We start from the raw sequence: 12,940 nt of genomic DNA on the forward strand, positions 1-12,940 counted from the left end.
ATTAACCCACCACTTATCTCTCTCTATGTATATGTATACGTGTATGTATGTAGTTCGATTCATTGCTTAACTTTGTGAATTTATGGCACAAAGAGTTTAATTAACAGTGGCATTATGAGCGCCTAATTACCTGGCCATCTAATTTAATTTACTCGCAGTTTAAGAGTTTAGCTCGTTGAGCCAACAAATCACAGCAGCTTTTGAGTCGCGAGTTCAATTTGCTGCAACTGAAAATGCATCTAAATATGGCATCATTTTGATTTTATTTAAGCAAACTTGTAGTTCGAATTTAAGTTTAATTTAAGTTTCAAGCAATCATAAAACGTTCTATGCACAATACACATGCAAGCTCGTGTAGCTGTGGGTACAAAAGAGAGAACCTTTCCACTCTCTCTGCTTTGCAGCATAGTTGTTGTTAAAGTGCGCTCTCTGCTTTTGAACATGCAAAAGAGCATCTACTCCATCATGTCCGTGTGTCAGACACGACCAGCGAACGCTAGCCTTGGCCACCGACTATCGCGCTCCTGCTTGCACACGCAACAGTTGTTATTGAGATTTGCTCTTTGCTTTGCTTTGCTTGCAAGTGCAGCTGGAGTGCGTCTGTGTGACAGACACGATCAGCACAACTATTGTGCGCTTGCTTGCACTCAGCATACATAGTTGTTGTTAAGATGTGTTCTTTGCTTTTGCTTTGCTACTCCTATGTGAGTGCGTCTGTGTGAGAGACACGATCAGAGAAGGTTTGTTTTGACAATCGACTATTGTGCACTCGCTTGTGCTTGTATACTTTGCTATTGCAAATGCGTTTCGAGTTTCGTTTTGCTCTCTGCTTAGTATACTCTTCTTGCAGTTTGCAAACGCAGGCGTAATTGGCATATGTTGAATTTATTAAAATTAAATCGTGTTAATTTTCATGTTAGTTTTAATTAGTTTGTTAACAAGCAGAAGAAGCAGCTGCTTTAAATATTTTTCACATGTATTGCTTGCAATTTTGATTGTCATCTCTTATTGATTTCGAAATGCTCTCTCCTTGTCTCTCTTTCTTAGTGGTATATGATTGCCATAGTGTATATATACAATCGTTGGACGAAGAGCGAAATCAAGTGCCTCGTGAATGGACAGCTGGCGTCGTCAACCGAAATGGCCTGGTTTGTTTCCACAAACGATGTGAGTAGCGAATTGCGATTGCGAATATCAGCGAGAGAACGAAGAAGACTAACTCCCTGTACATATATCTCTCTCTCTCCCACTCTCTCTCTCTCCCTTTAGCCCTTTGACAAGTGCTACATTGGCGCCACGCCGGAATTGGACGAGGAGCGCGTCTTCTGTGGCCAAATGTCGGCAATTTATTTGTTCAGCGAGGCGCTGACAACGCAACAGATCTGCGCCATGCATCGCCTGGGGCCGGGCTACAAGGTAAGTGTGTTCGTTTTCTTCCCAACACTTCGCTTCTCCTCCCTTAACCCCCCTTAACCCCCCCTTCCACCCAGCAACATGAACCACTGAGCGAAAGCCAGCAAAAAAAAAATAAATACCATATAAAGAGTTCGCCACAAAATGCTGCACCGCCTTTCACACAGCACTCACAGCAGCCGCGCCCAGCACCTGTGTCCCATGTGTCCCATGTGTCCTGTGTCCTGTGACCGTTGTCCCCCCCCCCCCTCTCCTCACCCCTGTAAAACAATAACCAACTCCTGTGAAAATTGTACAAATAATGCAATGTGTTTTTGTGTAACTTTTATTTTGTTGTCCATATTTTTACGCTCTCTTTTTCTCTCTCTCTCTTGTTCTCTTTCTCTCTATTTGTATTGTGCACCACTGCAACAACAACTATAACAACAACAACAACAACAACATTGCACCAAATGGCACCAACAACAACGCTAACGCTAATCGATAAATCGATAACTGCTAATCGATAACAACGTGATTGTCCAAAAACAACAACAAAAACAACAACAACATTCACACACACAAAACAAACACTCTGCTATTGATATTGATATACCGAACAATCGATAAATCGATAACTGCTAATCGATAACAACGTGGATGTCCAAAAACAACAACAACAACATTCACACACACAAAACAAAACAAAACGAACACTCTGCTATCGATATCGATATACCGAACAATCGATACCTGCACGTATATCGATAACGCAGTCGCAATTCCGCTTCGATAACGAGTGCTATCTCAATCTGCCGGACAATCACAAGCGGGTGAGTCACTTTCAACTAACAACGAGTTTGGGCGGTGCCGGCAGCCTCGACGTCGCTGCCCCAATCGGTGGCAGTGGCAGCAACAGCAACAACAATGCTGCCTCTGGCAATACAACGGCATCGCAGCAGACACAGCAGCAACAGCTGCAGCAGCAGCAACAGTTGCAGCTGCAATTGCAATTCCAAACACTTGCCGCCGAGCAAGAGGCACGTGCCATCGATTGGTCCGATGAGCGACTCGATTTGAGTGCCGCATTCGTCAAAATACGCGCTGTGCTCATCGCACGCAATGCGGTGGCATTGGCTGCCGTCACGGGAGCAACTGCAGCTGCTGCTGCTGCTGCAACCACAGCGGCGGCAACAGCAGCTGCCAAAGGCGAGGCAACAACATCAGCAGCGGTAGCAGCAGCAGCTGCCACGCCTACAACGCCCACCGATCAGCAGGCAGCGAGTGGCAACCACAACAACAACAACAACAACAGCAACACTTCGACGGATGATCCGCTTGGCCATTTGCCAACTGGAAATGCTTCTTTTGGTATTTATTTGATTTCTATTTTTCATTTTTGATTTCGTTTTGCATTTTATTGATTTTTCCGTTTCTTTTTTTCTTTCGGTTTTTTTCTTTCTTCGTCTCGTCTCGTCTGTTTTGCTTACTCGTTGATCGCTTTAACGTGTCGCATTATCGTTGTTATCGTTATCGATAACGCAGAGCAACTGCGTCGCATGTCCAGTGTGACCAGCCTGAGTTCCCTGGGCGCCAGCGCCGCCGACACTGAGGAAATCAACCAGCTAAAAGCTGTAAGCAATCTTTTTTCAATTCCCTTTCAATTACGTTACGTTTACCTTACGTTACATTACGTTACGTTTACCTTACGTTACATTACGTTACATTACATTACGTTACTTTACATTACGTTATGTGTTAATACCGCACACAATATCATTTATTTTTATCTACTTTTTTCAATTCCCTTTCAACTACGTTACGTTTACCTTACGTTACTTTACGTTACGTTACTTTACATTACGTTATGTGTTAATTTCGCACACAATTTCATTTATTTTTATCTACTTTTATTCATTTATGTTTAATACTGCCTGCTATTCAAATTACGTATATTTTTTCAGTCAGTTTATTAATTTTAAGTTCTCACATATTTTTTTTATTTCCACTCCAAATCTTTTTCATTTTTTAATTTATTTTATTATTTATTAAACGTATTATTTAATTCAGATAATTATAATTTTCGCATATTTTTTTCGATACTGAATATTTTTATTTTTTTCAATTATTTTCTTTTTCATTATTTTTATAATATTCATATTAAGTTATTTTATTTCTTTTCTGCGCTTTTTTCTGCAATATAAAAATGTTGTACAATATTTTTGATCATTTTTTTATATAGTTGACTAATTTTATTACATTTTACTTTACTTTTAAACCATTTAAAGTTTTTAAAGTCGAAATTATGCCAACTAGCTTAATTAATTCTTTTTTTACTTCATTTTTGTTCTCTCAATAATTTGAATTACGTAGTTTCTTATTTATTTAAATTACTTTGCATATTTAATTTTAATTTCTTAATTAATTTGAGTTTATTATTGAATTCTTACTTCACATCAATGTTGTTTACAATTCAAGTTATATATTAACTTTATTAATTTGAGTTTATTATTTCGTTTTTTATTTATTTCAATCCTTTCTACAAATTTAGTTACATAATTTCTTCGAAATTAATTTACATACCAATCTTTTAATCTTTTAATTTATTTGTGTCACATTTGTAGTAACTTCATTCATTTCAATTCTGCCCACAATTCAAATAATATTTTGGCTCTACTTTAGTTTACTTTTAATTCAGTTCGAAGTCGCCAAATTTTATGCAGATTTCTTAATTGATTTATGTCGCAATTTTTGTCGTAATTTGCCAGTTTGGTAGTTTTACGGCTCAGCACAAAAGTTTTTGTGTCACTAAACACAATCACAAGCACAGCCACGCCTATGCCGCCCTCTTTTTTTGAGGGGGGAGGTTGGTGCTGTGTGCGGGGGCGTGGCACCAATTAAAAAGTTGGCTGCGTCGCCAGCCAGCATTGAATATCCACGTAATCCGCAAACCAATCGCATCAAATCGAATCAAATCGCAACGAAACGTTTTGAATTCACCCCCCTCGTCTACCCCCCTCCACAGCGAGCTGCTTCCTCTTCTTCAGCCTAGCCGAAAAACTAAACTTCAAAGCCAATCAAAATGTTCCCATTCATTGAAGCGCAGCCTGCGCTGCTCTATTGAATTTTCCACTTCTCCTTCCGCTTCCACCCGCGTCCCGCTAGACGCAGCTTTGCTTTCACTTCACACACACACACACACACATACACAAACACACACGCGAATGGAAGCAGACTGAGCTGTTGTAATTATGAAAATGTTTGTAATTTTGTGCAGCGCGTTTTAAAGTGCGTCGAAGTCGCCGAATTAAAGGGTTCAACCTCAGGTAGGCGTGGTGGGCGTGGCAACAATACGGCTGCTCGGCATAGAAATAAATGTTGCATACTTTAGAGCGCACCTGGAATCCCAGACAAAGGCGAATGCGAATGCGAATGTAGAACTCTCGCATCTTGTCGACGTCGTTGTTTTTGTTGTATTATTACAACACTTTTCCCCTCCTCTCTCCCTCCCATCTAACGATTGTTGTATGTGTGTGTGTGCTCCATATAGGACTTATTCAAAAAGGGAGGCATGTTTCATATTTTAGCGCATTTCTATGCCAGGTTTCTTCCTTCCATTTCAACTTGTTTCAGTTGTGGAGCACACACTATTATTATTATTATTATTTTCATTTTCATTTTCATTTCAACTACTATTACTATTATTATTATTACTATTATTATTATTATTATGTTGTCCAGCAGCAGCGAGTGCATTAGTTTTGAAAGTTATTTCATGTCGGCTTAGCATCATTTGTGAACCTCAAAAAATGGGTCAAGATATTAAGCAACTGGTAAACTGAGTGCATTCGAGTTCTGCACTCACTTGTATTCATTGAGAATGTGTGTGTGTGTGTGTGTGTGAGCACTCATGAGCACTCATTCCACAATTCACAATATGTTTCAAATGGAAAACAAAGTTTAACTCGGCCTTCGGTGAAATGGTTTTCCAATTTATTCATGTTTTTTTCGCTTGAAATTATTCGAACATTTTTTACTGCCAACTCGAATTTAATGTGCTTGCAACATTTTTCTTACTTATTTCTTATATGCCACACATAAATTCAACGTCAACTCTTTAAATGCAGCCACACGTTGCGAGGCTGCAATTAATGTGAAAAGAGCTAAGAGCAAATGCATTAACAGCTTACTCGCTCGGCAACTTTAATCGGCTTTGGCCAACTCTTGCTCTGCGCTCTTTAAGCGACAAACTATTTCAACTTGCTTTCAACACACATTTTGTTTTCTTTTAAATGTATTTTTTATACCCGCTACTTATAGAATTCAAAGGGTATTACAACTTTGAAGAAATGTCGACGTTATTCGAGAAATACTTTTCTATGGAAATAAATGCATACTCCAATCGGATTTTAGTTGCTTTCTCTAACAATTCGGTATATTTTCTACATTATGGTATATTATATTTTGAATTCGGTATATTTTAGTATACTTTGCTCTGTTTGATGTATATTTTAAATGAAATATATGAAATACTTTTCTATGGCAACAAATGCATACTCCAATCGGATTTTAGTTGCTTTCTCTGGCAATTCGGTATATTTTCTACTTTATGGTATATTTTGAATTCGGTATATATTAGTATATTTTGCTCTGTTTGATGTATATTTTAAATGAAATATATGAAATACTTTTCTATGGCAACAAATGCATACTTCAGTCGGATTTTATTTGCTTTCTCTAACAATTCGATATATTTTCTACTTTATGGTATATTATATTTTGAGTTTGGTATATTTTAGTATACTTTGCTCTGTTTGATGTTTATTTTGAATGAAGTGCATTATCAATATAAGCCACATATAGGCTTTGTCATATTTTAGTATTTTTATGGTATATTTTCGGTATATTGAAAGACTGAGAATTCAGTATAATTCATATTCCATGCCGTATTTTTAAAGTGGTGCAATATCGGTATACCACATATAGCCTTTGGTATATTTTAGTATTTTTATGGTATATTTTCGGTATATTCAAAGACTGAGAATCCAGTATAATTCACGTATAATTCACTCCAGTATAATTCACTCTACGTCGTATTTTTAAACTGGTACAATATCGGTATACCACATATAGGCTTTGGTATATTTTAGTATTTTTTTGGTATATTTTTGATACACTTTAAAAAAGGATGGGCTTTCTGTGAAAATGAGTAGAGGGTATCGCACAGTCCGCATATGTATATACATTGGTATATTTTAGTATTTTGTAGTATATTTTAAAAACATGGTTTTTCATTGAACATTTCGAGCGGGTATCTCACAGTCGAGCACACTCGACTCTACAGTCTCTTCCTTTTTTTGTTTTTCAAGTTATTTTGCATACCTTTTGTTGTTGCATTCTTTTGGCATTTTTAGTTTCTCTCTGTTTAACGCAAAGAAGTATTTTTAGCAGCAAATTATGCAGCCAACGACCACAACACAAACATACACACACATACACAAACACACACACTGAGACACTTTACTGTATGTTGTGTTTTTGCCTATACGCACAGCAGCTGCTGCAAGAATATTGCGCATACGCCTCATATGACGGCGGTTAGCAACAACAACAAAAGTGCACCCGAAAAAAAAAAACGAACGACGACAACAACAAGAACAATGCTGTGTCATGGCTAATGTGTAACAACAACAACAACAACAAGAACAAGAACAGAAACAACAACTGCTAATTACAACAATGTGTGTCAATTGTTCAACGTCTGCTGTGTACATAAAAGCAGCTTATGTATGAGCTCTAGCATATAAGCAGATCGATGTATACACACTAATATATATATACCATATATGTATAGCTATAAGATATAATATACGCAGCTTAAAGCACAGAAACAAAAGTAAATTGTAAGCATGACCGGAAACAATTCGCCGGCTTGCTGAAAGAGAACTCTGAGAACTCTGAGATGACTTGTTGAAAGCAATGCCTAATCCTGAAACTCACTCACACTCATCTATCTATCTCTCTCTCTCTGTCTTTCTATTCTTGGGAACAGGTGCTGTACGATGGCAAACTATCGAATGCCATTGTCTTCATGTACAATCCAGTGGCAACGGATGGTCAACTCTGTTTGCAGTCTTCCCCCAAAGGAAATGTTTCATATTTTGTACACACGCCGCACGCACTGATGCTGCAGGTAAGCAAACAAAACCTATACTCTCTCTCTCTCTCTCTCTTTGGATATATAGACGGTTATATACATTGCCTTGGCTAGTTGAGTCGAGTTCAGTTGAGTTGAGTCCATTGCGAGACCAAGTTTAAGACCTTGCCTAGTCTCAGTCCCCTCCCAGAGAGTGGCACATAAATTTCAGGCAGCATTTTACGACTCAAGCGCATGCCTTGGCATTTCTTATTAGGTACAATCTTTGTTCTGTTCCATGTGGCATGTGCCTCATGCCCCATGCCCCATGCTTCCACGTCTGCCTTGCTTATCATGGATAGCAGCAATGCTTTCAAGCTGTGTTCCGCTGGGCTAAACTCGCCAAGACTGCCAACAAAATTATTCAATAAATTTTGTAGTAATTTCTTGTACAAACAACACAAATCATAAAGAGAGAGAGAGAGAGAGCGCAACAACAATAGCGAACAGTGACCGACAGACGCGCGCCTATGCGGAGCAACACACACAGTGTTGCATGCGATAATGTGGCAAAGTAGCAAGGGAGAAAAAACTAAACAAAAAAAAAAAAAAATAGAAAGAAAAACGCAATTTAATCGATAAATATTGAGAGAAGCAGCTCAGCAGCAATTTATGCTATCAAATTTGATAGACATTTAGCCAAATGGAAATTGATAAATAGCAAATGATAAATTGCCCAAAAGGCAGTTTCCTCCATTTCATAAATCGATAATCGATTATCTTCCGCCGGCTTTTATTTCCTTTGATGCACTAAAAATAAACTAGTTTTTGTTTTGTTTGGTTCCGTTTAAAGCCGTGTCTTAGATGCGGTATGTTGCCAACAAAATTTAGGCTTAAAGCGAATTATCGATACCAATATATGTATATCGAATAATGACAATTTAATACCATTCTTTCCCATTAAAGGGTTTTTACTTCGGTATTTTTCTACAAATTCTGACTGATTGAAAAGAAATTTAAATAGTAATAGCTGTTAGTATGTTAAAATATCAGACATTGCAAAAATTTGTCTAGTCTAACCTATCGATAAATTATCGAATTTGTTTATAAAGCCATTTTTTCATGGTAACGAAAAATATTGAATGTTAGAAAGCCATTGAAGAATGTAAAGACCAAGTAAAGCGCATTAAAGCTCAAGTTCAGCAGGTGTTTACATAGTTTAACTTATCGATAAATTATCGAAGTGATTTTTAAGGCCATTCTTTGCATAGAACTTATATTATACTAATATTTAATGCTAGTACTCATGTGGGCGCAGCGAGACTGAAGGTAGCTACAGTTTGTTCAGTAAAATGTATCGATATATTATCGATAGCACCTTTAAAGTACTATCTCAATTAAGCTGAGCCACAATTATCAGAGTTTAGTTATACTATACAACTATTGTGCTAATTTCGATTCGGATATTTTCACAGGATGTCAAGGCTGTGGTCACGCATTCGATACACTGCACCCTCAACTCGATTGGCGGCATTCAGGTGCTGTTTCCGCTCTTCTCACAGCTGGACATGGCGCACGAGGGCATCAGCGACATCAAACGAGATCCGACGCTCTGGTAAGTCGCAATCTGCACAAAAAAGGGATATAAATCGATTTATCGATATATTCGATTAATGCGATTACAGCTCGAAGCTGTTGGGATTCATCTGTGAGCTGGTGGAGACATCGCAGACGGTACAACAGCACATGATACAGAATCGTGGCTTTCTGGTGATATCCTTTATGCTGCAGCGATCGTCACGCGAGCATCTGACCCTCGAGGTCCTTGGATCGTTTCTCAATCTGACCAAATATCTGGTCACGTGCCTCTCGGCCAACAGTGATTTGCTGCTGAAACAGGTAAGTGGGCATAAGGTCCAATCTTGCAATTCTCTCTCTTTCTATCGATCGATCTATCTCTCTGTCGCTCTTTGTCTGAGTCGATAACAAAATCGTTCGATAACCGAACGCCGCTCTATGTTAGTCATTAAGATAATATGAAAAAAAAAACAGAAAAGAAAAGCAATGAAAAGAAAAGAAAAGAAAATCAATGATAATCTCAAATATCTCGCTCTTACACTCACTTGGAGCATCGATAGACCATTTAAACGATTAATCGATAGCATGCAATTGACATTTGAGGGCCGCAATGTCTTGGCAAGCATGCTTACATTTCAATTGTTTTTCAATAATATTGTTATCGTAATCGTAATTTAAAATTTGACACGTATGTCTGTACATATGTCTGTACGATTAATCAACTATTCCTGCTATGCGTATGTATAATTATCTATATATATTTATATTGATCAACTCTATGTCTATGCTATAAGTTTATGTATGAAATAAGTTATCTTAAAATATCTCTCGTCGCATGCCCAGAAGCCTCGCTCTCATTTTCAGTTCACTTAATTTTCGAATTCCAATTTTCAGTTTCAATTTCAATTTCGATTTCAACTTTCGTTTCTGTTCATCATTCTCTCAGTCTAATCCTCAGTCCATATTCTATAGACAGACTCTCTCTCTCCCTCTCTCTCTCTCTCTCTCATTCTCGTCCCAACATCCATTCGCATTATACCAATAAGCGTCCCAAGTGGACGGGGAGGGATATTTGTGTTCTAGAAACAAAATCAAATAATGTTTTCCAGCACACGTTTTTCACAAATTTTCCGTGGCATGTTTTAACGCCTCAACAAACAATTTTCAAATGATATGCAACGGCAGCAGAAGAACAACACAAAAATTTAAATGCTATCTCTGTCTATCAACATATATTTAAATGTATACCTCTCTCTTTCTATTTCTCTCTCTTTCTCTTTTTCTTTCCGTCTACAACAACTGTCTCTTTCTGCCATTCGCACTGTGTTTGCTTTTTTTTTTATTGTGTGTGTGTGTGTGTTGTTCTTGTGTTTTTCTTTTGCGTTTCACTTTTTTTCTCTTGTCTTTGTTTTGTCTTTTTTTTTGTCGGTGTGTGTTGTTGATGTTCCCGCTGATATGATGGCACACGTTGAACACAGTTGAACACGGGCCTGCGTAATCCTTTCAAAAAAGTAAACACAAAACGTTTGTTCTACGTATACACACAATTTATTTACACGTTTTCCCTTTTCCCCTTCTCTTTTTTTCTTTTGCTAACACACACGATATACATATATACTATATATACTTATCCTTAACACTCTGCTTTCTTATGATAGATATATATTCGATGCAATCACAACAATATAGAATCAATTTCTTTGTTTATTCCCGATACATATTTGATTTGTGCTCGTCTCTGCAATCTACAACTGAGAGTTTCATACTTATCTACAATTAATAGTAATCGATTAAAGCAATCGATTTAAAAACAACTTTTAGTAATCGATTTCATGATCAATTTTAATAATCAATTTAATATTCGATTTAAATAATCAATTTATTAATTGATTTTAACAATAGAATTTAATAATCGATTTAATATTCGATTTAAATATTCGACTAAATAATCGATTTAATAATCAATTTAGTAATCGATTTTTATAATCGATTTAATTATCTATTTTAAAAATACAAATTTTCGATTTAATAATCAATTCAATGACTGATTATGATAAACGATTTTAATAATCGATTTAAATATTCGACTTAAAAATTGATTTAATAATCGATTTAGTAATCGATTTAATTATCTATTTTAAAAATACAAATTTTCCATTTAATAATCGATTCACTGACCGATTATGATAAACGATTTTAATAATCGATTTAAATATTCGACTTAAAAATCGATTTAATAATCAATTTAGTAATCGATTTAATTATCTATTTTAAAGATACAAATTTTCCATTTAATAATCAATTCAATGACCGATTATGATAAACGATTTTAATAATCGATTTAAATACTTATAATTGAACTCTTTTCAATTTCAAAATACAAATTTTGAACAATTTGAATACATCCAATAGATAGAAATTCGTCTTAAATCCTTTACAGATTTAATTCCAGCTTTCAGTCTTCAAAGTAAACTGAGATTAATAAATATCAGCCATCAGTTAATTTGCAAAATTTGTGGAGCTTCGCTTTCGATTGCTGCTCAAATATGCTCTCGAATTTCCATTTGAAAATTAAAACCAGATTAAGCTGCCGAATGTGAATGTGAATAACTTTCAGATTTTCGATTTATCGACATTTGCAGTTGGCTACGAAAGAGGAATATTTGTGTTGTGCTTAGCTTCGTTGTGATTGCGGCAGTGTTTTCTTTTATTTTGCCTTCCCTGTTGCATGCTTGTTGTGTGGCACTGTTTGCCAACACCCCCACCCACCGAATGCCATCAGTTTTAATTGGCCAACCGAATATGTTTCCGTTTTGTGTTGATCCTTTCATTTTGCACCAAAGTTTGCTATGAGTTTTGCCTTGATTCTCTGCACCAAAAAAAGAAAAAAGTGCCTCGGCTTTGTTTGTTTTGCGTCCAAGTCATGATTAATCGAAATTGAAATGTTTTCGTTACCCAAGCCAAATCCGCCAAAAATCATAGAGCTAAAAAAAAAAAATCCAAAAGATTATGTGAAACCAAAATATCAAAAATAATGCTTATGAAATCTATATACAAAATATTTACTATATATCAATGTACTTGAAACTAAACTGAAATTCTACTTTCTTCTACTTTGTCTGCTCTCTCACACTCTTTCTCTCTCTCTCTCTATTTCTCTCTATGCTCTCTCGACTTCTCCCACACTTGTGTGTTTTCTGTTTTCTCCTTGCTCACTTCCCACATTCTCACACACAATCAACACAACTTTCTTGCTCACGATCTGCCTCTCCCTTTCCCTCAAACTCTTTCTCTCTCTCTCTCTCATTTGATCGATTCGCGCATTTCGATTATGCTTCATATTCCTTTGACGCCCGTTATTCACTCGTTTATCGTTTCAATTCCAAATTGTTTCATCTTCAAAAAACGCTTTAATCAACACACAAAAATAAAAACGAAAACCAACCAACAAAACAACTAAACTAAAAAAAAATATATCAAAATATCTACAACAGTTCTACCAGGTGAAGCTCAATTCTCAATTTCTCAAGCAAAAAACAAATTGTATTACTACTTGAATTCTCTTTCTGTATCTCTCTATATATAGTATAAACGTTTCGTTCCGTTCGTTCCATTCCGTTCCGTTCCGTTTCTCTATGTATCTAAATATATAACTACTGTGTGTGCGTGTCTCTGTATTTTTGTGTCTTTACCTTAAGATTTGTAACTTTAACTTTAAATTGTACAGTTGCCTCATTCGTTGTTTCATTTCCCATCCGTTCCATCTTCATTGTAATATACATTCGCAAGTGTGTTTAGCTTAGTTTGAGAGTATCCCCGTATACTCTGTAGTTT

At 36.4% G+C, this 12,940-nt stretch overlaps 1 protein-coding gene across 14 annotated transcripts in view; it reads left to right on the forward strand.

Moving 5' to 3' along the window:
* Positions 1-12,940, forward strand: part of LOC117578124 (neurobeachin) — a 294,046-nt gene that overhangs the window by 248,505 nt on the left and 32,601 nt on the right. For 9 of the 14 annotated variants that reach the window (XM_052007160.1, XM_052007155.1, XM_052007158.1 and 6 more), the window contains 7 exons: positions 1,048-1,167; positions 1,270-1,416; positions 2,169-2,763; positions 2,938-3,026; positions 7,445-7,585; positions 9,004-9,143; positions 9,214-9,427. In XM_052007160.1, coding sequence (XP_051863120.1) covers positions 1,048-1,167; positions 1,270-1,416; positions 2,169-2,763; positions 2,938-3,026; positions 7,445-7,585; positions 9,004-9,143; positions 9,214-9,427 — 1,446 coding nt within the window. The remainder of the gene's footprint in view (positions 1-1,047; positions 1,168-1,269; positions 1,417-2,168; positions 2,764-2,937; positions 3,027-7,444; positions 7,586-9,003; positions 9,144-9,213; positions 9,428-12,940) is intronic. The other 5 variants (XM_052007171.1, XM_052007174.1, XM_052007199.1 and 2 more) reach the window with 1 other exon arrangement.

The sequence above is a fragment of the Drosophila albomicans genome, chromosome X, assembly GCF_009650485.2.
Source record: "Drosophila albomicans strain 15112-1751.03 chromosome X, ASM965048v2, whole genome shotgun sequence".
In the NCBI taxonomy this organism is placed as follows: domain Eukaryota; kingdom Metazoa; phylum Arthropoda; class Insecta; order Diptera; family Drosophilidae; genus Drosophila; species Drosophila albomicans.